Genomic DNA, 27944 nt, shown 5'->3' with positions numbered 1-27944 from the left:
CCTTCAAAGTCACTTGGATCTCGTTTTATTCCTCAATCCGGTTGGTGTGCCTGAGGATGCTGTTGTCTTCTTCTCTGGTCAAAACTGTGTCCCCTTGCGGATACTCAATGAATTGCACTTTATTAAAAATAATAATTCTGTATCTTTTATGCATTTTTTTTCATTTTTAAATTATCCTGCGGACCTGATTGAACCTCGCGCGCGTACGCGTGTGTGTGTGTGTGTGTGTGTGTGTGTGTGTGTGTGTGTGTGTGTGTGTGTGTGTGTGTGTGTGTGTGTGTGTGTGTGTGTGTGTGTGTGTGTGTGATGAATGGAATTCCGCATCGGTGTGCAATTGTAAAACAAGGCTGTGTGTTGAAAAAATAAATCTGAAACTGCATTTAAGGGTGGCTCAATACTGGCTGGCCATGTGCGGCCCGGAGTTGTAAATTGATTTCTGGCCCAAATACTTCACTCCACAACTGGCCCTCATCTGGTTTGCCAGAGTCAAGCCAGTGCCTCCTTTGCCACTCCTGGGCCGTGTTCGGCCCACATGCATTATGCCAGTGCCGACTCAAGGCCAGCTGTGCCAGCTTCATGCCGAATCGGGCGAGATGCCTCTGCTGACTGGGAAGATCTCTCAAGTTCTTGCAACACTTCAGTACCATCAGCTACAGTCCTGAAGTGTACAAGTGTGAATTAGAAAAAATGTGAAATATGTTGCTGATTTAACTATTGCAGTCAATTATAATAATTACTGTAGCTGTGATACTGTACTGCGGGCTACTAAGTGTCACGTTGAGCCCGAGGCGATGAGAAATCGCCTCGTGCACAACAGAAAAAACGAGGTGGATCCCAGGAAAAGGCAGACACGAAAGGATCTTGTAAGAAACAAAAAGGGTTTTAATAATGAACAAAAAGAGCCCGACAGGGAGAACGGTAACAGAAAACGCTGGTCAAATAAGGACCAGGAAATAAGGAAGACAACCGAAAACGGTCGCGAAACAATAAAGAGCGAGGAAGTACAGAGATCGGAGAACTAGAGCAAATAACAATTTGGTCGCAACGCGAATAAACGATGGTAGTGGCCGTAAGGCAAAAGGGCAGCGAGAATTATCGAACGACGAAAATAGCGAGAGAGAGAGAGAGCAATGGCACGGTAAGGAATTCTCCGGCAGTGAGAGGACTGCCGGAGTCACTTCATATAGGAGGGTAATCAGTCCGAGATTACGAACAGGTGTGCAGAACAGGCGGAGGAAAAAACCCGCCACCTGCTGGCGGACACGCGACGTGACACTAAGCACAGGTGCGTGGATGTTTCATCGCTCTTCTTGCCAGTCTTCCTCCGTCATCAAGCACTCTGCGTGTGGTGCTGAATCAATAACATTGATTTTTAAAACCACCTAATTTTCTTCCTGCCCATCCATTCGGTAAAATATTACAGTGAGGAGCACATTTGTAAAAGTGAAATGTGAGTGGAGGTACAGTACACCAATAGTTTGTCGAAATGACCTGCTGCAAGTCACAAGTGATGAAGTACCAAAAAAAAAAAAATATCATATTGATGTGTCACTAAAGAGAAATTCCACTTTGGGGCCTCAGGTTAAGAAACTAAGGAAATGCAAACATCGTCATTTATTACAAGTTGGCTTCCGATTGAATTTTAAAACTTGATTCAAGCGGCATTACCAGATGGTAGATTGGAGGGCAACCCAATGTGCTTTGTTTGCGAAACCAATAGAATAAGCATGACTGTGCATCATAATAGCTTATTTTCAAGGCGCACACACACACACACACACATACACACACAGACACACACAAAATATTTCCATAATTTTGTTTGAACTTGTTATAAGCTGGTCACCTTCACCAAGCAGGTTTTGTGTGTTTGTTATTGGAGAGCAATTTCGCTGAGTAGCAATCTCGAGTTTGTTAAATAATCCTTCACTTTAATCCTGTGTAACGCTTCTGAACGTGTCTGTTATTTCTTTATTTTTTGGGGGCAGGGGTTATTATTTCAAAATAAACGTATGTGAAAAAAATGTCATTTAAACAACAAAGCCCGTGGTCAAATTTTGAACAGTACTGTACTGTATGTGAGGGTGTATACAAATTCATGTGATCAATGCTGACACAAGAAGACCAATTACAAATATTAAGTAAGGCTGTAACATGACATGTAACAAACTGCTGCATCGGTGAGACAGGAGAATATGTGGTATTTATCCCCTTTTGCCTTTTATCCAGAACTCACAGAAGACAAGATTCAAACCCTGATCCTCAAACTCGCTCGCTGGTCTGGCTAGCAACACAATTACTTCAATTCGGGTTTACTCCACAATTGTGCGTCGTAAAATAACACCTCCTACTGTATGTCTAAATCATTCCATCGTGTGAAAGTATTATCGCATCTTAAGTCAACTTTGTTTATAGAGCACTTTAAAAACAACCAGAGCTGCATATAAAGCGCTATCCATAAAATAAAACTCAGACATTAAAACAAAGACAGTTAAAACGACAAATGAATAACATAAAAATAGTAAACACAATAAAACGCAAAAAAAAGGCAGTCTCATGCCAGGTCGAAAGTCAAAGAATAAAAATGTGGTTGTAAAGCTGAGTTTTAAAGCTGGATAGAGAGCAGGCTTGCCAAACGTGCAGAAGGTCATTCCAAGGGTGAGACCGGAAACGGAAAAGGCTCAATAATGGCGGCGAAGCTCATGGAGGTAAGGAGGGGTGAGTCAATTTAATGATTAAAGACTGATAAAATAATCTTCAAATGAACTCTAAAATGCCAGTGAATGGAGGCCAGAATTGGGGTGATGTAAATGAGCTCCAGTTAGAAGGTGAGCAGCAGCATTTCGGACCAACTGGAGACATTTTGAGGGAGGACTGCCTGACTCCAAAATAAAGTACATTACAGTAATCCAAGAAAGATGTAATGCAGGCATGGATTACTTTTTCTAAGCGCAATTGATCAAGGACAGGCTTCTTATCTAAATTGACAGATTTTCAGTTCATATGAAAGTGAATCCCCTTTTTTTGGCTCTTTGCAGGGTTTTATGAACGTCACAAGTGTGTTTTTGTTTAATTAGGTTTGTTTGATTCAAACACATAGTGATGTAACGTGCTAGTGAAGGATCCTCAAAGACTTCTTTTTGCCCTTGCTTGACTACACACTAACCTCTATTCACACACATTTGTGTGTGTGTGTGTGTGTGTGTGTGTGTGTGGCGTCCCAGAACAGTTTGATCCTCCTCTGTGCTCACACATAAAAGTCCATGAGTCACTGCCTGGGATCCTTGAACAATCTCATCCATCTATTTCTTGTACCTCACTCCTCTGCTAATGGAGGAAGCTGACAACAGTCTCTCCCAAACACAGATGGCTCCCTTCTTCCCGCCGTGGTAGTCGTATAGACTCATGGCATGTCTCATGTGACCATACAACAATAGGATTTTAACTGCAAAGCAGCAAATGTTCCACTGGCCAGTAAATGTGGCAGTTCGCGGTGCATTCGTGCGTCTATGTGTCCACCGCTAGAGGATCGAGGTGGAAGTGAGGGATGTAGTGGCTGGTGAGGGACGTCAACGTTGGCCTGGACAAAGAGTCTTTTTTGAGCTCCCTGTCCTAGTTAGACAGGGTTAGGGGATTGGTGCTCGAGTGTGGTGAGATCTACGCGGTGAATTATTCAGCGGTGCTTCCTTCAGGCGTGCTCACACACAGTGGCTTTCACACACCAGTGCAGAGTCACTTTCGACACGCACACAAAAATTTGTGAACAAAGATTTTGAGACATACGTCTTAATCAATTCATTAACTCATTCAGTACCAGCCAATTCTGGCCAATTCTGAAAAGACGTTTAATAACGTCTTTGGAAGTGAATGAGTTAATCAATCATGGGTTAAGATAGATCCCTTCGTTCCCTCTAAGTCTTAGAGAAATATTTAAGGGCAATTATTTTTTGGGGGGGCCGGGGGGGGGGAACACCGGCTTATGCTTGAGTATGACTGGGCGGAGCATTCATTAAGTCACAATTGGTTGAATTTGGTGTCGTAGAACTTGAGGTCAGCGTGTTCACCCTTGAAAATCTTGTAAGTCTTCCCAGAAAAGTGAAAGCGGCAGAGTGTGGGACCGTCGTCTCTTATGTTTACACTTGCTGAGGTCCTATCGACTTTTTGTGATCAAAGTTTACTCACGAGGAAGGATCGCCGATCAATACTAAGCAGTCCAGTCTAGCAGTGACCGTGATGTATTTATCCGTATGGTTTAAACAACGCATCAGCGAGAAAAGTAAAATGTTGGATGACATAATCGGAGGGACGTGCAACTGAGTGTCATTTAACCAACTGACTCCTTTCTGTCAGCGTGACACGGTCGATATGGAATACTTTCACCGCCAGTTCATGGGTAACGTCTCACTGCACTTCGAGGCCTGAAAACATTTATTCCAGCAGAGCCTTGAACTCGATGAATTTAAATATGTCCAGAATATATGAGGCTCTATTTTCATAGTTATTGCAATGTCGCATTCAGGACTCATGAGTCTTTCTAAAACACACACTCGCTGTACATGAGCATCATCATCAGAAAGTCCCTGCGCAGTCCGATATGATCCAATACCATCCATCCATTTGGAACCCAGAACCACTCCGATTGCGAGGCAGATGTGCTCTCAAAAATTCGAATGCAGTACGACTCGCACCATCACAATACCGCTGCAAAACAAATACCTGACCTTCATAACGGTTGTAATGGCAGAATCATAAATCACGAAGCGGTTGCACTCTTGCTGTGCAGTTGTACCAAATGGAATGTAGAGACATCAAGTCGTGCTGCGAGGAATTTGAAGTCAAACAGGTGTGGTTGTTTTAAGATTGGAGACAGCATGTGACAAGCTTCTATCGTCCCATAGTGACTTGAGAAAATTCTATGCTGGCATCAGGCTCACTTTAATTGAGCTTGCGCAAGCGGGTGCGTGTTCAGGTTAATTCTACTGTAAGAGCTTTTTGAAAGGTGAACTTGGACATGACATTTAAACAATTAACATCGCATTGCCTGAGCTATCTCCATCTCAAATGTCTAATTAAAGATAATTAAGAGCCAACGTGTGTATATATTGCATTGAATAAAAGGTACGAACCATGTGTGATCTTTTTGTTTTGATACAGACAGTACGTTTGCATCTACTCTGTGCACAAAACCACAAGAAAAAAAATGCATCGTGGAGATTTGTAGCATACTAGAACAGTCATCTTCAGGGGGTTCTCGGGGAGTCACCAGCTTTGGGAAGTGTTTTCACGGGTGCGTGTGTGTGTGAAGTAGATGACGTGGGCGAATTGCAGCAAACGGTTCCGTGTACGCGAGGAGAGACCAGCACCGGGCGAACGCAGTCATTTAGAGGAGGGAGGGCACGGAGGAGGAGGAGGAGGAGGCGGAATGGGGACGGGTGGAGGGGTACTATACTAGGAGGAGGAAGGAGTGATCACTACAGCAGGCGAGGTGGGGGGAAGTTAGACGGATGGAAGGCGCAATGACACCGGGTCCTGGAATGTGAAGTGTCGCGTCAAGAGGTCCGGATCTGGGGGGCTAAATCGGCTTCAGGGATGTAGTCGAAGCGGTTCCGGAGCTCATACCACCCGAGCTCGGCATCATGAAGAAACACTCGGCTAGGGTCGCCCCGCTGTCCGCTTGCAACAGTCCGGTGCTCACCCTCACCAAAGTGGAAGGTAGGCACTAGACATGGAGCGAATTCACATTTGCGCTTGAACGCGGTGGACAGCCTGCTCCGACGAGTACCGTGTATGGTACAGCTAATGGTGCGCTATTTTTTTAGGGGGCGTGGGGGGCAAAACTTTTTAATATCTAAAATGCAGCTGGAACAAGTTCGAGTTGAAGTCCGGTCACTCGTCGGCCATAAAATTAAGCACCACTGCACCAAACACTGAGATCAAAAACTACGGAAATGTGAAACGAACCTGTTTACACTGTAATCGTTGTTTGTTCAGTTCACATAATAGAAACGTCTGATGCAGTGCAGTTTTACACCAATGCATACAATACTGATCGACAACTGCAGCAATTCCAAATGAGGGGGAATTGCATTACTGTCCATTGTATTTCAACAACAGAGAAACCAGTCCAAATACTACTTGACACATATTGACCCCTCGCATACAGCAAGGTGTTTGGTGGTTTCAGGACTTTGCTCAAGGGCACCTTGGCACTACTTAGGTATGATAAAAAAATCGAACAGTCACACCTTATGTAGTGTGAATCAAAACTGCATGATCTCATGCCATTGTTCAAATTGTCACTATGAGCCACGCAAATCTCTGCTCAGCGGGCTGCTCCATATGCGAGGTTGTTATTGCAGCAGGGATTCCCTCCTCAGTCTGCCTGCCACTGTCGCCAGGACGAAAACAAATCTGCACCCTTCAGAATTGTACATTGCTGAGTACAGTCTCTCTCCGCCACCTTTGTTGTACCTGCAGGAGCACAGATTGAACATTGATATTAGGAAAGGTAACAACACAGCTCTCTTGTGGCCTATGGTGTTGCATCACCAGTAACATCTAACATGTCCCCAAGCTTCAGTTCACTTGTCTACCTGGTGTTCTAACTCAGGCTTTACTGGTGTAAAAAGGTGTGATGTGTCCGGCGTATTTGTCAAAAGGAATGTCCCAATGTTGTAACATTAGCAGGACTGCTGCAATGAAAATGCAGTCACAGTTGAATAGGTGGCTGATCTGACAGAACATTACATGCAAATTTGTCTCATCTCAAACTCATTTGCATCTCTAAGAAGATTAAAAAATGAAGGCGGTGATTTGTGTGTGTTTATAGTTGCTATTAGGTAAGACGAATAAACATGATGAACCTTTGACACTGTTTTTAGTTGGGCATAAAATGTTATTTTTCACTCAAATTTGAGTTGTTTAAAATTATTATTATTAGGTTTTTTTTTTACATCATCCTAGTTCAGGAACCCACAACAGTGTTACTCATTCGCCACATGACGAAGGCGCAATTTTAATGTGCAAAATACATGCACTTAATATATTTTATTTTTGATTATATTATTATATATTTTGACATTTTACAATGCCTTTATGAAAGATCTACTGCAAAGGGTTTGAAGCAAACCACATATGGTATTTCCCCCCCTGTGCAAAGGGTTTATATAAAAATCACCATTCAAGGATGGCACAAAACATTTTTTAATGAATCAAGAAGCCACTCAGAGTGTGGGCCGCCAGTTGCCCGTACCTGTTGTCAATCTTATAGGAAACCCGAAAGGCTTTTTGACTTGTATCGAAGTTTGCTGACTTGACAAGGCTCCTTTTGTTGCACGGTCTGCACTTTTGTGAAAATATATCAGAATAAAAATTGAATCAATCATGCATCGACCAGCTGTCAGAATATGAGCACTGGTGTTAAGTCAGTATCAAATAAACCACATTTGTTTTGTTTTTTCATGTAAATTCAAAAGGCTTTCTCATTACCCAGCCTAGCATAACATTTCTGGTCGGTGTCAGGCCAGAACCGCCCATGCTTCGTTCACAATACCATTGGTCAGTACCCACTTGGGTATGTATTTTAATTTTTTTTTTTAATATCGACCAATATAAAGCATTTTAAATTGTTTTTTTTTCCCTTCTATGTAACATTAATGGCTTAACCAACACGACTTCTTATGTGTTTGGTTGTTTGTGTGTGTGTGTGGGCGGTCCTTTAAAGTGATGGTTTTTGTACATGCGAGGTTTCCACCTGACGCTCGTGATATAACTGATATCGCTATAGACATTTGTATAGGTTGTTGGTAAGCGAATGACGTTGGGTTCCCCAGGCTGCTGTATTTATTGTCAAGTGTTTTCGTGAGTTAGCTGCACTTGCACTCGAGTGACATTGGTATGGCTCATAATTGCAGCACAGTGAACAAAATGGTTACTGAGTCTGCTTCACAGTTCAGAGGTTTAGGGTTTGCATCTTCAAAGCTCTGGCCTTCTTGTGTGGGGTTTGCATATTCAGGCTCCTCCCATATTCCAAAAACATGCAAGGTTCATTGAATACTTGGTCCATTGGTGTAAATGCGAATGGTTCATGGTCAATATGTGTCAGTACCAGGCTTGGACGCAGGACACAGTTGCGGGGTTCAGAGCAAAGGAGAGATTTATTTGAAGTTCAAGGGCTGAAAGCTCAAAATAGGCATGACTGCGAAAACAAAGCAAGGGCTGGAGAGAACTGTGGCCACGGGCTAGAGTGCACGCACAAAGACAAAACACACTGGCACGAGACAAAGTGAGATTATTAACAGCAGCGGTCGTCCAAATTTGGTAAACAGTGAAGGAGCGTTCAATGTGTGTTTGACAGGGCACTGTAAATTGTGTTCGTGAGGGAGTTGATGCCGCATACGACTTAGTGCAAGCAGTCGGGAGCCAGAGATTCCGCTTCTTACATAACGACTTTGGAACCTTTGTTTCTCTACTGCAACAATGCTTCTACAGTATTTCTCTTCTTGTAAATGTGTATCATTTGAAAATATACCAACATACATTCAATAAGTGGCGCTACGCACCTGATGCAGCTTGTGTTTAGTGACACTAAACTGATTCCTGCTAAATTAGATAAGAAAACTTTTATTTGTCTCACAATGGAGAACTTTGCAATGATGCAACTGTGATCTGGAAGTGTGCTTTTTTTGTTTTTTGTTTTGCATTGTTGTGGTCGAATGCTTCTGTTCCTGTTTTTTTTTTAACTTGGAGTTTAATTCATTCTGGTTAATCCTGTCAAGAATACTGGTACGGTAAAGTCACGCATGATTCCACCATATTCACTGGAATCTTGACGCTGCCTGTGTGCTTCTGTGACAAATTCAAGCGGACACAGTTTAGCTATTGATATCGTGATTTTGTCTTTGGGGAATTGGGGCGTTCCTCCTGTGTCAGTAGAAGTTCACTCCGGGCCCTGCAGTGTCTTGAAAACCCATTTTATGCTTCATAACCGAACTGGGATTACGCGTCCCTCAGGAAAGCGGTCTTAATTCCCCACATCAAATCTTCCCATAGGACATTTGTCTTGACCACGTGATATCTCAAAATCTTATATCTTTTTTTTTTCCTCTTTCTCCTTTCTACATACATTCTTGCTGCTGGAGGCTGTAAATTTCCCCATTGTGGGACGAATAAAGGATATCTTATCTTATCTTATCTTAAAACTCATGTTGCATAATATTGAGTTGTTGGTGAGAAATTGATTTCCAGTGAATCACCTGCTTTTTTTTCTACTAACAATAACTAATTTACTTGAGGATCACATCAGTGATAGAAGAGGAGATTTATTTTTTTTTATACAGTGGGGAGAAGATCATTTCAGGTCATTTGTTCAGTAAAAGAAAAGACTGCATTGAGCTTTGTGGGCAGAGAAAACAGTGTGGTCCATCTAGGAAGAAATCTGTCTTGCGAGTCTCCTTGTAGGAAGGCGCTCCTCATAGTGTGACATAAAATATTGTATCAAAATACCATCTGGAACACAAGGGGGAAATAAACACCCTAACCTAAAGGCCTAAAATCTAAATGCTAAACTCACAGTCAGAGATGTGAATGTTTTTGTGAGAGTGCTGGAAGTCAGTTTCTCCTCTTCAGATTTATAATAGCGTGACAGATGGAGCCGTTCTGGTGGTGCACTACAAAAATGACACAAAATTGGAGGGGAAAAAAAAACAAAGTAAAAGCATTTCGTAATTGGTACCCGTCTTATAATTTGAGACGCTTAATCAAAGAAAAGCTCTCAGATTTGTCCCCAGAAGTATCATAGAAACAAAAAGGGCCATGTGCGGTGTGTCACCCCGAAAAGTGATTCTCAACTGGTGGGTTGTGGGCTGCGGACATGTAGCAAAAAATTTCAGTGGTTCCTCAGGTACAGACGTCAATGATAAGAACATATTTTTGTATTTAGAGTTGTCTTGTTCATCATAAGATGAACAAGACCCTTTGTTCATAAGATCCTATGGAAGGCACGTTGAACATAGCCGGCATGAACAGTTAAAATGTGACATACATGTTTTTTTAAAAGGATATTTTTAAACAGTGCGCTTTCTTAATTGTGCTTCACATCTATTAAAGTGATTCGGAAAATGCGAGTCTCCGTGTGACGAGGTCAGAAACAACATCCTTCAAATCATGGGTGGGAAATCTTTCTATGGTCAGAAACCAAGCATTGTGTGTGTCGAAGGGGGACTGTGAGGGGAGCGGGGGGTCAAATGTGTGTCAAATATTTTGTGGGCTTCCTGTATAGTGTTGTCTGTTACAGGTATGTTAGCCGCAGCAATAAAGTAATCCTTATCTGTTCACATAGAACAGGGTTTAGAAATGCCTATAGAGGCCACAAGATTACTCCAAGGCCCTACTTTTATTTTAGCCAGGAACTTTGGACTGTCTCACTTTAACATATTTCTTCAGCAGCAGGAGACCACACGATGACACCAAAGCACTACTTTTTAAATTGAACCGGGCTTTGGCTCAATCTCGCGGCATCTTTTAGAGCGCGTTTAAAGAAAGCCCGGGAAAAAAAACAGCAAATTGGAAAGTGTTTCAGCAAATAATAGAGGTTTAAATTCTTCCCCAACACAAAAAGGGAGAGGAGAGTATTCTGTAATGTTCCAGCCACCCCGTTTGACTCATGAATTTGTAAATGTGACTTTAACGTCAGTGCAATGAACGGTTCTCGCTGCACGTCAGTGTTCAAGGTTGAGGTAGAAATCAGTAACGGCTGTGATGAAAAGACGTGGGGCCTCGTCCTGTCCGCCTCCAATACCAGCCTACCTCCAATGTCATCTTTTTGGAGCAATGTTTTTTTTTGTGTCCTTGAGTGAGACAGGCTTCCGACATGAGCCCTTTCTGATATGTTTAAGTATAACACCATGCTGTTTCTCAGCGTGTTGTCTATCTGCCTGACAACCCCCCCCCCCCCCCGACCCCTCCTGGAACCCCACCATTCTCCCAATGCAAATAATGAAATTCAAGGGTCAAACTTTCAACCTCCTAAAATATGGCGAGGCTTTTGTAACATTTTAACAATGCAAAATGTCATGCTTGAATCAAAGAAGTGAACGACTGTTCATGTAACATGCAAAAACGTTCTTCATTTACTTATATAAGACAGCTAGCGCGAGTCAACCTGCGGCTTACACTCGGAGCTAGTGCAGCAGTTAATAAATGAATGAAGGATGTGAGTCTGTTTGCTTTACCTAACTCCCACTGTGTATTCTTTATATTTTCATCTCTTTTGATCTTATTCCTCTCTTAACACCCCTTGTTGAGGCTGGTCATTTTTTTTATTTTGGAAAAAAAAAGCGACCCCCCCCCCAAAAAATAGATAACCAAGTACCGTAGAAAGCTAAGACCTTGCAAGATTTACAGAAACACAAATATTCATATTCAAAACAGTTTATTTTTAAACCACTTAACTCATTTAGTACCAGCCAATTCTGGACCAAATCTGAAAAGACGTTTAAAAACGTCTTTGGGAGTGACTGAGTTAATAAATGTATGACGAATAAAGACATTTGACATGAGACTTTTTCATCTTGGACCCAATTTACAAAGACTGCTTTTACTTATTCATCTTTCGTATAATCTATTATTTACTGTAAGTGTTACAGGTCGTAATTTAGCGCCTTCAACCTTTTGTGTACTCTAATAGGCATTTATCTTCCAGCTGTTCAAAGAGGTAAATGATGATGTTCGACAGGAAAAACGAAGTGTGACGTGAATACTAAACCCAATTCATAAATTAAAGTCAATGTTGTGTAATCAACAAAGGTCGCAAAACAATAATGCGGTATTACGAGCCATCAGTGGCCACAACATTGTGGACAAATAACAAGACTCAATTGTGATTGACATTGTAATTTGTAACATGACTCAGTATAATGCAGTACAATTCTATGCCAGCTTTTTTTGTATAGGTTGAATTTTTGAAACAACTCTTGTATTAAAATCCAATCACATGGCAAACTAGCTAATGAATCTTCCCAACATGTCCTCATTTTTTTTCTCAAACCAGAGGGTAGGACCAAATTACTTCTGACTGGTTCCTACTCTGAACAAACTGAGACGGCATCACTCTTCCAGCCTCGAAAGAGTCCCACCCGTCACATACTTAGTAGTAGTTCTATAAAACTGCACTGAAACTTCACTTATCTTCCTTGCAATCATACCCGTTTTTTTTTTTTTTTTGGGGGGTGGGTGGAGGTTGAGAGCAGAAAGCTAGAATAAAGAGGAATTCAAAGTGGAAACGGTCCGGTCGGGCTCTGTTGGCACCGTTGTTGGACTTGCAGCTATCAGCAGCAGAGATCTGCAGCACTGCAGACACTGCAGGGTGGGACAGGTAAATGCCTGGGAATTAGAAGCAGGGGAGCATGAAGTGAAATGTGGGTGGGGGGGGGGGGGCAAATATTTTAGTTAATGCAGATAAATCTACAGTACAATGGATGCTAATCAGGCTGCTTCATTGGAGTGGGATAGTTACTGTCAGTAAATATTAGTGTGCTACAATATGAGATACAGACAAACCATAGTCGAATAGTAATATATATATTAATACTGTACTTCTATTGGATGTCCAGATACAGGGTCAAATATGTTCGTTTGTCTGTTCAGAAAAACTTGGACTGTTACTGGCCTTCATGCATCCGTGTTGTCAGGGTGACAGGGTGAATCCGTGCAGGTGTCAAAGTGGATTCAGGGCTCATCTGAAAGATGCCAAACGCTCTCCTCATGTTTCCGTCTCTTTCCCAGAGGCCTGTTAACAACTTGAGTTACACTTCAGAGGGCACAATAAACACAAACGGGTCTGCTGGGCTACAAAGGTCAAAGTGTATCGAGATGAAAACTGAAGGACAGACTTTACCGGCACTGTACAGAATCTAGTCTCTCTTTCTTTTTTTTAATTCTATTTTTATTTTATTCTTACACTTTCAGACTAATCTAAGCAATTGTATTAAATAATAAAATGAAGGTTAGCAATTGGATTCATAGCGTTGTGGAAAGTAGCTCTTCAAACATTGTGGATCGTTATAGTATAAGAGCAGCATTATTTATAGTTTATCAATTTATCAGCCTGCCAAACAGAGTTAATTTTTTTTCTCCATAAAATCATGAAATTTCACCTATTTAGAGAAACAGAATGACATTGCAAAGTTTACATGATACTCGAGGTAACTGAACAACATTGAAGTGCACAACCAAGAGGCTTGCATGCTTGAATTTCATGCTGTTGCATCACTTTGTGCCCTCATTGTTGAACATTAGAGTTTACAACATTTTCAATTGAGGAACATTGCTGTTGTTTGGTGTGAATTAGAGGAGACTGTTATTTCTTTCCTTGCCATGGAGAAAATGATTGGGTGAAAATTGAGGGGTGCTGGGAAGGAACGATGCATATGACCCCTTGCTACTTCACTTCTCTTAGATTGCTCATCCTTTTAAGTCTTTTTTTTAAACTCCGCTCAACTTCTATTGAATGTACTGTCATTCAAAATAAATAGGGTTCGTTCATCACGCCAGTTTTAAAATGTGCATCTTAGGTGGGAACAATTGCGACTGGTAGACAGACATAAGCTCAAAGGTTGTTTATAATTAAACGCAAATTGGGTTCTTCTATCAATGTGAGACATCGATGCTTAAAATTTTGATCAGTAGATCATCTGAGAACTGTCAGAGAAGTAACTTGTGACATTTAGCGTGACCTTCCTGTGTTAGATTATTGATTGAAGCGTTCAAAGTAAATAGCGCTCTTGTTTAGATGAATGACACTGAAGTCAAACGTTGACTCCATATTCAAGTATTTAACCAAACCTTGTAGATATATATTTTTTATTCATACATTTGCTCCCATGTTTTTCTTTTTTTTAAATAATGGAGACATTTTCCACCACTGCGCTATTTCAGTTGACCTTGACCACAACCTTGGACACAAATGTGATGAGATGAACCGTTTAGAGTTCATCTTAGTGCTGTTGAAGGTGTAGACACTCTGTCATGGAGGTAATGGCTCCTAATGTCATTAGCTCTCTGTCTCTCTCACATACGCACACACACACACGCGTTAATGGTTCACTCCTGCTGCTCGAGGTTGTTTGAGCAATGTTAGTCACTGTCAGGCCACGTTTAAAAGAAGTGTGCCCTCCTTAAATAATTGAGTCGTTGCATCTCTGGGCCGACACATGAGTGTACACTCATGCCACGGTAATTAATCGCAGCCACTTTCATGGGCTGTTGAATTGTACAAACAAAGTCACGATATTCGAATGAACGTGAGGAGCGCATGATTTGTGGATCGGAAGGATTAAACCGCAGCGTGCGGGTCCACAAGATGCGGCCCCTGGAAGCCCGGGAAGGATAAAAAGTCGCCTGGATAAACAAGACATGACCTTACGAGTGAGACAAAGCGCTCTCGTAGCTCAGAATAGGGAAATTTAATTCTCCTCAAATCGGCTTTCATTGCTGCCGAATGCAGCCCGGGGGATTATTGTTCAGCATTGTCTCCCACCCAAAAAGTACAATAGAATTTCATTCCATTGCATCACTTGCGTTCTTTTGCGCCACGGATAAACAGAGAGTCACCCTTGTGCGCATTCATTCAGCACGGCGAGGCCCGGGGAAGCCGGGAGCATTAGCATGGAAGGCGACAGGAAATTAATCTGCGATGTGATGAGAGCGCCAAGGTCACACGTAGGCCGACCACCAAGAACGAAGCCTTTCACCGAGCGATGAATGATGTCTCTCATTCGCAACACGGTTCTCGTACGAGATGATGACACCTACTGTATCTCTGAGTGCATGATGAAACAACGCCGATTTGATTTACAGTATTTGTGCTGCTTTCCTCCCTGTTACTGTTTTGAAAGCCCTTACATGCTGAAATGAATCTTTAAAATTGTTGTATGTTGTGATTTTCAATAAGTATCTCACTGAGGCAGTTTTTTTAAAGTTTGCTTTGTATTCCAGTCAGCTGTGTTGAGTGCAGTTTACTGCGCACAAGGCACATCATTACCTCTGGAAACCCCACCAGGGGAAGCCTTCATTTTTAACTTGCAGCAGAGGCGCTGCATGAGATTTTATGGTTTATTTATTATCCACAAAGTTGCGTTGCTTTTTAAGGCTCTGTTTTTCTGAAACAAGATCTAAGGGATTTGCATGTAGTTGTAGTATGCGAAGAGACGAAGGGACTGCCTTTTTTAGTTACATTCAGTACGGATCATCCCAGGTGGACTGATCAAATTCCGATTATCTGATTACACGGGTGGCCTCGACCATCTTGATTATTTCCAATGCATTAAAATTGATTGTTGTTATAGCACAGCTCCCATAAAGTCATTGGAAATAGTTGAGCACTGTGGGAATTTGATTTCAGCTAATTAGATTCTAATACTATCTTCATATCATCATAGGGTGAGTGTCTCTTTTAAAAAAATAAATAAAAGAGACACTTTAGTTCCATCAAAATCAATAGTTTTTGCTGAGAAAAACACAGAGTATGTCAGGGTTCATTTTTATGCCATCATGCGGCTTCCACCATGTTTTGCACATGATGTGGTGTGCTTTGGATCATGAGCTGTTTCTTTCCCGAATGGCCGTTGCTCCTATAGTCATCTTGGTTCGTATAACCTTCAAGATATCATGGATGGTTAATGAATAAGAATTACGCCTGACAGTTGGATAAAAGCAACACTGAGCTGTCAACTTGTGCGTCACTCCAAAGAAATCATTTTCTTCTATGAGCGTTGGACCAAAGTACTGATTGGTTCTTGCTTGTAAAATATTTAGGTGAACGGAAAATGGAGAAGGGCGATAGACCCCCTTGATATTATGCCAAAGTAACCTTGTCTACCTTGAAGGACATGATGAAAAATCAAAAGGGTTTTATGTTAGATGCAAAAGAATATGACCTGAAAGTTGGAAGAAGATTAATTCTGACCTCAATAGCACTGACAGAAACCTCAATGAAAAAATCAAATTCTATTCCGATTTATGAGGACCACAATTGAGGTTGCTTTGATCATTTTCTAACTTAAGTCCTGAATCAACAGACTAAACATCCTTCCGTATAAACAGAGAATCACCTGAAAAGTGTAATTACTTTTCTTGTTATGGGGATCTAAATGTCTCTCTAAATACCGGTCCTGATAAAAAGTGCTGAGTAGTTCTCTTTACGATGTGATCCACAAACAACAATCACATACACACATCACATTAGGATTGTACAATAAGTATATCACAGTTGCTCTCTCTTGCCCTCTCTTTGGCTACTGCCTGTCAGAGTCGATCAGTTCTGTTTTATTTCAGACGTCTGATTGATTACCAAGGCCACTTAAAGTGTGACAGCAGCTATTTTTATCCAGCATAGGGCAGGAGATCTTGAACTACAGTCACTGAGCCCCAAACAAGAGGTGGATGGCAGCTGCTCCTGTTTATTAAAGTGGAGATGTATTATTCAAATATGCAATATGCTAAGTTGTCGTTCAGTAAAACCAAGTTCTATTATACTATAAAAGTTCCCCTGTATGTTGGGATGAGCTTACCCTTAATAAAGACTCAATTCTGTCCAAATGTATCTTCAAGGATTTTGGAATGGGTTTGTTTTGCAGTGGTCCATAAATTGTTAAACAAGTAAGGGTACCATAAAAATGATTTATGAATTGATTGTGAACCAATTTCATACACAGATTGTTATGAAATTGCGAAACAATGATATCCCTACCTCAGGTTTCTGGAGTAATTCAAAACGACCTTGGTGCGATAAAAACTTGCTATACAATACAGGTAGCCCTCTGAAGGGTTTGTCAAAGGGTAAACTTGTTTTGTTAATGCTCTAGAAAGTGTAAAAATGAAAAATAAAGCAGGAATTACCCCTTTGATTGCAAAATAGTGAGCCCATATTATCTATAGAGCTTAGTTAGCACTTTTACACTATTCAGATTGTAAATGGGAAAAGCTCTTTATTATTGTTATGATATCGATTACCATTTCTAATAAGGACCCTTTGGAAACAGAAAGGATTCACAAATAATTGGCAACTCCGACAGTAGTTCATAACATAACTGTGGAAATCACAGGAAGCCACTGGACCCGCTAAAGAAATCTACAAATCTCCATTGGCAAATACAGTTCAGCTTTACAGTTTTGCCAAGAAAGTTCCAGAGAGCAGATGTAGAGTATTAAGTTGCGCACCTGTCAATGCAACTTTCAGAGGAAGAGCGACCCAGGGACCACGTGGCGCACAGCGGCCCAGATGTACAGCCGGCGGCGGGCGCGGCCGGTCCGGAATCGAGCTCCACCAGGCGGAAGCTGCACTGCTGCATCCGGATCACGGCGGTGCAGGCGCGGAAGGCCCTGTGGGGGGTCGCCATGTTGATTTGCGTCTGCTCGTCATGGGCAGGCTCCACCCAGCTGGCCAAGGTGACCTTCAAGCACTTTGACGCCCCTTTCACCCTCACTTGGTTCGCCACCACCTGGAACTGCCTCTTTTTCCCGCTCTACTACGTCGGCCACCTGTGCAAGAGTCCAGAAAGGCAAACGGCCAGACAGAGATTAAGGTGAAAGCACAAAACACACAAGGCATCTGCTCTCTCCCTGTGCCACTCCGCGGTTGTTGTGCGTTCATGTAGCGCTTCTTTTTGGTTTTTAAAACTACTGGACTGGCACACATCGGACAGTGCAGCATTTTTTTTTGGGTCGTTTTGCACTGGGGAGAGAAGAAATGAAGGTTAGTCATGTGTCTGTGAATGAAAGGGAGTGGAATGGAAAGGTTCCAAGAAGTAGGGGTTGCAAAGGCGCAGCATGAGTTCAAGTACTTGGGATTAACTGTTCGGAGTGAGACGTGTGAAAGCGAGGCAAAGAAGAGAGTAAAGAGATTGACCAGTTAAGGTTAAATGAATATTTTATAGAATTTTAGACGCGCCATGCTGTATGGGTTGGAAACCGGAGCAAACACTAGAGACACAGTTGGAGGTGGTAGAGTTGACGTTGCCTCATGGGAGTGACACGGATAGACAGGCTCACCAATGAGCTCATCAGGACGACAGCACAGAGCAGAGCGTTTGGAGACAAAGCTCGAAACGTCCGATTGATATGGTCTGGTTCACGCGCAGGTGAGGGAAAGTGGATAGAAGGATGCTGGAAATGGAGCCGCCAGGTAGGAGACAAAGAAGACCAATGAGTTTTTATGGATGCGGTGAGGGAGTGGAAAATGCAGATGGCAGGGAGAGATGGAAGAAGTTGATGTGATGTGGCAAGCCCTCCATAGAGTGAAGCCGAAAAGAAAAGACGACGAAGATGTCGTTTTTGCAGAGAATGAACAAGGATCATTTCAATGTCATCTGTCTGTCAAACTTATCAAAAACGTTATTGTGGTTGGGTAAACATTCTCAAATAATTCCTGTGCCACTGAACTAGAGGAGAAATATTGAAAATAAATAGAAACACATATGACAATCCATCCATCCAATTTTCTCTTGGCTTTGGATTCTTAGTGAGCTGGAGCCTATCCAATTTGTTTTTGAGTGAATGGAGGGGTACACCCTGGACTGGTTGCCAGCCAACTGCACATTCGGACGAAACAACGCACACTCACATTCACACTTATGAGCAATTCACAGTCAGCGATAATGCATGTTTTTGAAATGTGCAGGGTGTACTCAGAAAAAACCCGAACATGGGGAGAACATACATTCTCGAATTACTACTTGTGTGATATTTCTCTTCAGACACACAGGGAACAGCACTCATCCCTCAGAACTGTTTGTCACCGTTGTATGGTCAAAAACCGTTTGTCACTCTTCAAAAACATGCCACCAGCATGGGGCAGAAGTGATCGACAACTCCTTCTCTGAACGGATGTTTCACTTCACACCTTCACGTCTTCCTTCCTCGCTACCTCCCACGGTCAGACAAGACGGATATGGACACACACACGCACACACACATGCACATCAGCTAAACTCAAACTCATCAGAGCCTGTGGTGCCACAACAGAAGTTGTATAAAACATCATGTGCCCTTCCTTCAAGGACATGATTGTTTTATTGGCTGTACGCCATCACTCCTTTGCAGGAGCGTTACCCAAATGTGTTGTTCAACAATCAGAGCCAGGAAACCTCAAAGGCCTCCCCGCTCAGTCAGAAGAGATAGTCAGCATTTTCCGCAGCTTGCCAATTACCTACCTCCGCTGGGCTGCGGCAGAATGTATTAAACACTAAACACTAACTATGATATTGAGTAGCGGAAAAGTTCAGCTCCGTTTTCTCTAAATGGAAATAATGGAAATTATTCTTTTTAGATTAAGATAATTAGACGCGCATTATAAACAAATAATTGGGGGGATTTTCAAGTAAAAAGTACGCAAATGTTCTAATTTTCAAAAATTATGAAGACAAGATCCTGTTTTTTTCTTAATCTTCTAGTTTGTGTGCAAATTAGCGAGGCTAAATGCGGAATTTTTGGTGGCAAAATGCAATCTTTTTGTGTGCTTTATTATGATTTTTTTTCTAAATCTGTGTCTTTCACAGACAAAATAAGACAATTCCCGCTCTAATTACAGTGCACAACATCCTAATAATATCTAATACTGTACTTTGTTTTCGAAACACTTCCCTCTTGTGTCTAATGAATTCAATTTAATCACCCGGTCTTGTGTCTGCGTAGGGAGTGTTGTCGCTTTTTTGGGGACGACGGGCTGACCCCCAAGGTGTTCTTCACCAAGGTGGCCCCCTTTGGCCTGCTGTGGATCCTCACCAACTACTTGTACCTGCAGGCCCTCAGGAAGATCAACACAACAGACGTGTCGGCGCTCTTTTGTTGTAACAAGGCCTTTGTCTTCCTGCTCTCCTGGATTGTCCTGCGAGACCGCTTCATGGGCATCAGGGTGAGTTCATGGTTCACATCTTGAGTTTTTATAGAACAAGCAGCAGGAGCATGACACCATAATATGTATGGTTTGTTTTGTGTCGTCATTGTACGAAAATGTCACAGTCCTCATTTAGACTCTTTCAAGTTGTTGTGGAAGTGGCCGCTCAATGCGCCGAAGCCACCCGTCACTCTCCTGTCAAGTGTCAATCGAATACCACTACTATGAACCGGAAAAATGGGTGGAGCATATCTTATGCCTCCACATAACATGTTTGAGCCACAAAAATATATTCAACTAGATCAAGTGCCACGAACTGTCATGTTGGATTTTTTTAGATTTGTTTCTACCTCACTTCGCCGCATGTTTTCTGTGTCAGTGCGGACAATGAGGCGCTCTAAAAATTCTCACTACTCTAGACCTTTCAGTCTTTGCCAGTTTTGTGAATTACTATATCTTTAAAAAGTGTCAAGTGTTTAGAAACAAATATCAGATTTTTTTTTTATTTAAAGCTACTGCCACCTTATAAGAGTCTGTGCTGCTGAATGCGGATATGAACATTTCACAATTTTGGTCTTAATTTGGCTCAACCTGTGCAGGTCTGTCTGTATCTCGCATCAGTCTGTTAAGTGATTCAAAATAAGTCAAGCCAACAGGTAACACACTCACAGCAGGGAAATGAGAAAGGTGTGTTTCCATGCATGTTCTGTGTAGTATCGAGGAAGCAGTGGAAGGATTTAGCTCAGTGAGGGAAAGTATTTCCTTCGTGCAAACGTCCTCCGCAGAATGGATCCCTCTCCTCCTTTTTCTGTTCCCTTCACACACCCACTCAAGCATCTCTCCGTCTTCCCATTATATGCGATGAAAGGCGCTCCGTTAGAAGGAAAGCTAGATATAATCCTACCTCTCTCCTACTCCCACCAGCACCTTCTCTATAAATCTTTCTGTCTGTCTTTGAGGAAGCACATTGCAGAGTTTGGCTGTCTGCAGCAATGCAGGGGACGCTGGACCAGTTTGTCATGAGCGTGCACAAGCAGAGACGTGCACGAGCAAAGAGACGCTACATCATCCCTCTGCGATGTCGTGTGCAAAGGCAGATGAGTCCATCCTTTTGGCACACTCGTGTTGTACTGTGAATTGCAATCTCTTCTGGGAGTTTATCACATTGACACAATGGTCGATGGTAAATTCATCACTCATTGTTGATATGTACAATTAATGTTGTGTTTTTTTTTTAAAGAAATGAGGAAAGTTGTCCTCATGACTGGCATGTGTATTTTCTAACATTCTAATCTAGTTGCAATAAAGGAAATGAGGGGCGGCCCGGTGGTCGACTGGTTACCATGTCCGTCTCACAATGCAGAGGTGCAGGGTTTAATTCGGGCTCTGGCCTTCCTGTGTGGAGTTTGCATATTCTCCCCTTGCCTGCGTGGGTTTTCTACGGGTACTCCGGTTTCCTCCCACATACCAAAAACTTGCATGGCAGGTTTATGGAACACCCTAAATTGTTCGTAGGTGTGAGTGTGAGCGTGAATAGTTTGTCTATGTGCGTCCTGCAGTAGGCTGGCAACCAGTTCAGGGTGTCCCCCGCCTACTGGCCGAAGACAGCTGGGATAGGCTACAGCACGCACGCGACCCTTGTAAGGGATAAGCAGATTAGAAAACAGATGGATGAATGGATGGATAAATGAAATGAAGCTGCAATTCTCGTCAGCAGGCTAAAACAGACATCAGTTGATTAAAATTCAGCATTGTGTTGTAAGATGTGGAATCTGTCATTAAATTGCACATGAATGATTTAATGCAAACAGTTAAGACCAAGTTCAGCACACACACACACACACACGCACGCACACACACAAACAACATGCACACATACTCTGATGAACTATATTAAGAATGACTTAGCAAGGCACACAAAAAACCATCTGAAGAAAATAGCACCCAAGGGGAGCTAATCCACACTGACAAGAATGACAGCCACCACATCTCCAAGCATGGCCCCCCGTGAGGAAACACCGGTGCTATAAAATAAATATATTAATTAATAAAACGCTTGAATTACAACAAATACATAAGTAATTCTAAAGACTAGCTAAAAAGATGTGCCTTAAGTCTCTTTTTAAAAACATCAACAGTCACTACGAAACTGATGTCCTCCGGTAGACGATTCCATGGGGCACCAAAATGGCTGAATGCAGCCTCACCATGTGTTTTGGTTCTGACCCTAGGAATAATTAAAAGACCGCAATAGTTGATCTGATGAAATTAGATTGGATAAATAATGTGGCCCAAGACCGTTAAGACATTTAAAAACTAATAAAAGCACCTTGGAATCAATACTGAAACAGACGGGGAGCCAATGCAGCAATTTTAAAGTTGGTTTCTCGCTCTCTGATCCCTGTCAGGACTCATGTGACTGAGTTCTGGAGTACTTGCAACCTTGAAATACTCTGTTTATGAAGACCAATAGAAAAATGCATCAGCACTTTCGTATTGGCCTGAGAGACGAATGGGCGAACTCTGGCTATATTCTTGAGATGATAACAACCCAATCTTGGTTCTATTTTTAATATAAGGAATAAAACTAAGCTCAGAGTAAAAAATGACACCCACGTTCTTCACACATTGTGGGTTTGAGGTACTATAGTTTTGGTGAAAGTGAATCTGTTAAAAATTCTAAAGACTCTCAAAAGTTCCATAATGTGGGTCATATATACAGTTAATTATGAATATGAATTATAAATATATAATTCATATATATGAATAAATATGAATTAGTTGACCTGCGCTGGCAGGCTTAGATGGTGTCGTGACTCTATCGCACTTTGATTTCCGCAGAATGCTCTGCTGACATGTCGACAAAACAAAATAGAGTACTGTATTGAAGTTTAAGGTTGTTGACCTTGAGTTAGCAACAACCCTCCACCTTGACTGACAGATGGCCTGCGGTGTTGAGAGAACCATTTTGTCAAAGGTGTCATGCCTGGGAGTGATGTTAGGAGGGCTTTGGCATCAGTACAAACACATCGCACATTTAACTTCCTGACACCTCCTTAATGCACAAGTACCGGTAATCTACTAACCTGGACCCATGCCTGCTTGCGATCTTTATAACAATGAGGCCTGTGCAAACATACGATCTTGAATTTATGGGATGCTACGTCGAGGGGTTTTTTTTTTGTTTTTTTTGAGGATGGTGTGTTTGCTGCTTTAGGCGTGATGGCTTGCAGTGGAAATCAATGTCAGACAATCAACGATTTAGAAGACCGCAGGAGCTTCATCTGCTGACTTTGAAATGAAGCTCATGCATCAATTAGAGCACAACAAAGAGGAGGCCATCTGCAGTGGCGGTCAAAAAGTCACCGTGCTGTGAACACCATGTTGTTATTAGTCTTCCTCTGTCTACAGATAGTGGCGGCCATCTTGGCCATTGCAGGCATCGTCATGATGACCTACGCCGATGGCTTTCACAGTCACTCGGTCATTGGCATCGCTCTAGTTGTTACTTCAGCGTCCATGTCTGCACTATACAAGGTAGGATTGCAATACACTAAATGGACATTTCATTAGGTACACCTGGACAATTAAATGTAAGAAATGTCAGTTATTGTTTTTTTTTTTTTGCTTTCATATAAACCAGTCTACTAATAATAATACGAAATAATAATAATAATAAATAGTACAAAACAATAAGTTGATGATTGTGATAGAAGTTTGCAGTGGTGTAGAAAATTCACTACATTTTTATATCATGAACTGAAGCTAAATCGGATCAAATAAACTGCTAAAATGAAGTACAATTTCATCATTGGGCGTGTTAAAAGCTGTCTCATAAGCAGAACAAATGAAAAAAAAAATTGGGACAGAAATGCAGCAAATCGATGTTTTATATAATGTTGAAGCTATATTTTGGCCAAATATATCATGCATTATTTTTTTTCAAAGGTTTAAGCCCAATAAAGATAAAATATATCTGTTCCCCAGAAAATGTAAATAACTTCGAACATGCCTTATACCAGGGGTGCCCAAACTTTTTGGATCGAAGATCTACTTTTCGATCAACTAACCTCACGGGATCTACCCTTACCGCCGCGCGCACGCACACACACACACACACACACACACACACACACACACACACACACACACACACACACACACACACACACATGCACACACACACACACACACACACACACAAATTTAAGATTTACCTGCTTTATTTTATTTTTTAAATATTTTTTTTTAGTGAAAATGAGACTGATTAGTGTGCAGTGTATATTAACACAAAAGATATATTACTAACATGTACAAAGACACACAAATGGTTGTTTGTTTTTTTTCTTCTCGACACTCCTCGGATCTACTTGGGACCTGTCTTAGATCTACCGGTAGATCAGGATCTAGCTAATGGGCACCCCTGCCTTATACTGTAAAGGGATATTTCACACACAAAAAGTAAATACTGGTATGACATTTGGGGGGACATTTCTGGACCAACATAGAATAGAATAAATATAGAATAAAGCACTCGAGAAATTCTATTGGAATGAATATTAAAAATTTGATAACGGTGGTGATTTGCAATAAAAAGAAAGAAAGAAACAAACAAAAAAAGAATTCCTTAGTATTGGAAATTTAACATGTCATATATATTCATATATCCCTAAATGTTGGCTGCCTTTTTATTCATTTTCCAGTGCAGGTCTACATTACAATTTGTATTTACTTTGTCTACACATTGTGTGCATTCATGAGTAACTCCTTTCCTTTCCTTCCTGACAGGTTCTCTTTAAGATGGTCCTAGGCAGTGCCAAATTCGGGGAGGCTGCACTTTTTCTGACCATTGTGGGAGGTGCCAACTTTGTTTTTATCAGCATTGTGCCCGTCGTCCTATATTTGACTGGAGTGGAGTACATAGAATCTCCTGGTGACATTCCCTGGGGTTACCTGTGTGGGGTTGCAGCCCTACTTTTTGGTAAATAAAATCACTGTGATCTTGTCATCTGGTATCACGTTTGACCGTAAATACTGCTGCTCTCATTCTGCTTTTTCACACAGCTTTCAACATCCTGGTCAACTTTGGCATTGCCATAACATATCCAACTTCAATCTCCCTGGGCATCGTCTTAAGTGTTCCTGTCAATGCCAGTGAGTGACTTAGTATAAATCAAAGATGTCATCGCTTCATAGTTTAGAGCGGGGGTCCTAAACATACGGCCCGCGGGCCGGAACACCCCCCCCCCCCCCCCACCACCCCCAGCAGTCTCAGTCTGTCACCGAGATAGACCCAATGCAACAAATGACATGAAAGCGCCAATCAATGCTTGAGACCAAAACAAAGGAAAGAGATGAGATTTTGGTGATTCATAGCACAGTATGGTTTCATGTTAATGGTTTGGCCCACTTGACATCTACAGAGTACGTATGTGGCCCACAATGTGAAATGAGTTTGACACCCCTGGTTTAGAGTGAAAATGCAGAAAGGTCCTTAGTGGTATAATATTAAAACTGACATTCTCACTGGATCTTCCTTTTAGATTCTTTCTTAATTCATTTTTATTATTCTTTCGAGTTGAATAATTTCCCGTCCAAAGTGTTTGAAGTAGCTCAGTCTACACAGTTACATTCGGATGCGTTTTGACAGGACTTTACCATCATTAAATTACAGGAACGTTTCCAAATGACTTTTTCCCCTCCCTCCTCACCTTACCAGTGGTGGACTTCTACTCATGTGAGATTAATTTCAACACCGTGCGCCTCATCGCCGTCTCCATCATCTGTCTGGGCTTTCTCATGCTGCTCCTTCCAGAGGACTGGGACCAGTGCATTATCCGCCTCAGCACCAAACTACGTAAACGTGACGAGCCGGCAGAGGGCGCAGCCCAAGCGGGGGCCTCCACAGCGCTCAACTGGAGAGGCCGAACCAGGACCTCCATGTCCACATTTTCACACTGACTGGTACCTTGTAGTCTGAGTCACAATGAGTGGGACGTTTTAATGGCCTCCATTGCTGCAGTGTCCTTTGATGTGAACTTTCATCTGTAAAATGTGGACCAGTAAGAGAGATTGCCATTGACTACCATCATTGAGTTGATGCATGGACACAAATCAGATGTTCCCTCCTTACTTAAATATAATCAGGTATTACAAAGTTACAGCTGTACCTGTCATCAATTTTTCCAATGCTCACCACCTGCTTCGCCTGGGAATACTTCTTAACTTTATTGGAGAAGATCTTCAGGACCATGTGGACTTGGCTGGCCTGAGGACAAAACACATGCTCAACAATCCAAAGAATGCCTACAAATGCTGAATACTTGCAAAATAATGGGAGGCAGCGAGTGGCATCGCTTGAGATGTCATTACAGATTCCTTCCTCCTTTGCACTGTATATAAGAGCTCGAAGTTCACACCTAGCGACACGATGTGCTCCTGTGGTGTGAACAGGCCCGTGTGACATGCGAAGCTCAGCGTGAGCTCAAAATGCCGTTACTGCACCTCGTGCCGTCCGAAGCCTTTTTTTTTTTGGAGCACTCCGATTGGCCCCCTGCATTCATGTGCGCTCCCGGGGCTAGGCTGGAACTACTGTCAAAGTGGAAGTGGCAACACCTGCCGCTCTGGCTGCCAGTCTAGTCGAGAGCTCTGAAAAGTAAAATGTGCAATGCATGATTAGCCTGGATTGTCATGAAGAGCAATCGCTTTCAATTCAGCCAACTTGCTTAAGGTTTTAGTAGTTTAAGTATTGTGACCTTTGGTTGAAAGCAATTAGAGTCACTGTGAACGGAAGTACATTGAGCCCCCCCTCCTCCCCTTTGGATTTCTCTCATTTACGTAACATTCACAATTAAGTTATGAGGAGCAGATTTCAACTACTATCTCCACTATCTCATTTTTGTATGCAATTGATACGTTTTCTACTTTTTCACTTACTGGACACTTCATTAGGTACACAATCTAATAAGATCCAATCTAGGGGTTATATTAAAGTTTGACATTACCAAAGAGCTATCAAAAATGTTTAGTATCGTGGTTGGAATTTGCAGTGGTGTAAAACTACATCTTTATCATTTTTAAGGAGTATGACTATCATCTTTGAAAGGCAGAATTGCTGCGTTCCCTTGGGTAATGTCTGGGAGCATGAATCTATTCAAATATAGAGTGTACCAAGCATCTCTTTGGTGATAGGTGATTTAGGTGAGGCCTTGTTTCTTTATCATTTTTAATACATGTGTGCGTGCGTGTGTATATAATATAGTTTTTAACAAAAAAAAATATTAAAACACTAACATCTAATCAAGGGGAAGCGAAAATTTGAAGACTTAACTGTAATTGAAGACGCCTTTTGCATTGGATCTAATTCGATGGTGTGTACCTCATGCTGTGGCTGGTGGTCGTTGCTTGGAGACACGAGCTATTTTTTTGTTGTTCTTTACTGTATTTATGATACTTGAGGCAAGTTACCAGCGCAGATGAAGCTGAGCCTTGAATGAAGAGCTGGAAACTGCCTTGTTGTGAATGTATGAACATCACTACGTGCAATCTGCTATTTACGGACTTCTACAGACAAGCAATCATCTGCATTTTTTCTTTCTGTTTGACACCTCATAACATACCTTTCATATTTTCTTACATCTGACTGCTGTTGAGACAGGGCAGGCTGATGATGACATCACAGTTATCAAGACCATTTCACTGCCTTCTTTTTGTTTTCACTGCAGTATACATGAGCTCTGCTTCCCATTGTCATCCCAATGACAATAAACAAGAATATTGTATTCCTCTGGAATTATTGCTAGACATAAATGTAAACCTTTGTAAGGAATGACGATTTTATACACTAAGATGCAACATACTGTATGATTATCACATTTGAGGAAGGAGTATGGAAAGTGTCATTATTAAATGATGGGTTTATTTGATCTGGTGGTGGTGGGAAGGGGCAGGGTCTTCAAGTATATTCGCATATACTGTACTTCATAAAAGATTACTTTTCAAAACATCGATTGTCCAAGTTTGGTTTCTTGCCAAGGTGACACTATTGGAAAGG

The 27944-nt window shown here is 41.8% G+C and overlaps 1 protein-coding gene across 2 annotated transcripts in view; it reads left to right on the top strand.

Annotated features, from left to right (window-relative positions):
- The window catches only part of slc35f3b (solute carrier family 35 member F3b), a 42736-nt gene extending 14840 nt beyond the window's left edge, over positions 1-27896 (top strand). Inside the window, exons 1-7 of one of the 2 annotated variants that reach the window (XM_052079414.1) lie at positions 5251-5712; positions 17237-17582; positions 19690-19909; positions 23303-23428; positions 24680-24872; positions 24956-25045; positions 25611-27896. In XM_052079414.1, the coding sequence (XP_051935374.1) occupies positions 5637-5712; positions 17237-17582; positions 19690-19909; positions 23303-23428; positions 24680-24872; positions 24956-25045; positions 25611-25852 (1293 nt within the window). In that variant the 5' untranslated portion in view covers positions 5251-5636 and the 3' untranslated portion in view covers positions 25853-27896. Of the gene's footprint in view, positions 1-5250; positions 5713-17236; positions 17583-19689; positions 19910-23302; positions 23429-24679; positions 24873-24955; positions 25046-25610 lie in introns of those variants that run through there. The other variant, XM_052079413.1, reaches the window with a different exon arrangement.
- The last annotated feature ends 48 nt before the right edge of the window (positions 27897-27944 follow it).

The sequence above is a fragment of the Hippocampus zosterae genome, chromosome 11, assembly GCF_025434085.1.
Source record: "Hippocampus zosterae strain Florida chromosome 11, ASM2543408v3, whole genome shotgun sequence".
Classification (NCBI taxonomy): domain Eukaryota; kingdom Metazoa; phylum Chordata; class Actinopteri; order Syngnathiformes; family Syngnathidae; genus Hippocampus; species Hippocampus zosterae.
Note: the sequence above shows the minus strand (reverse complement) of the source record. Positions and strands in the feature narration are given on the sequence as shown.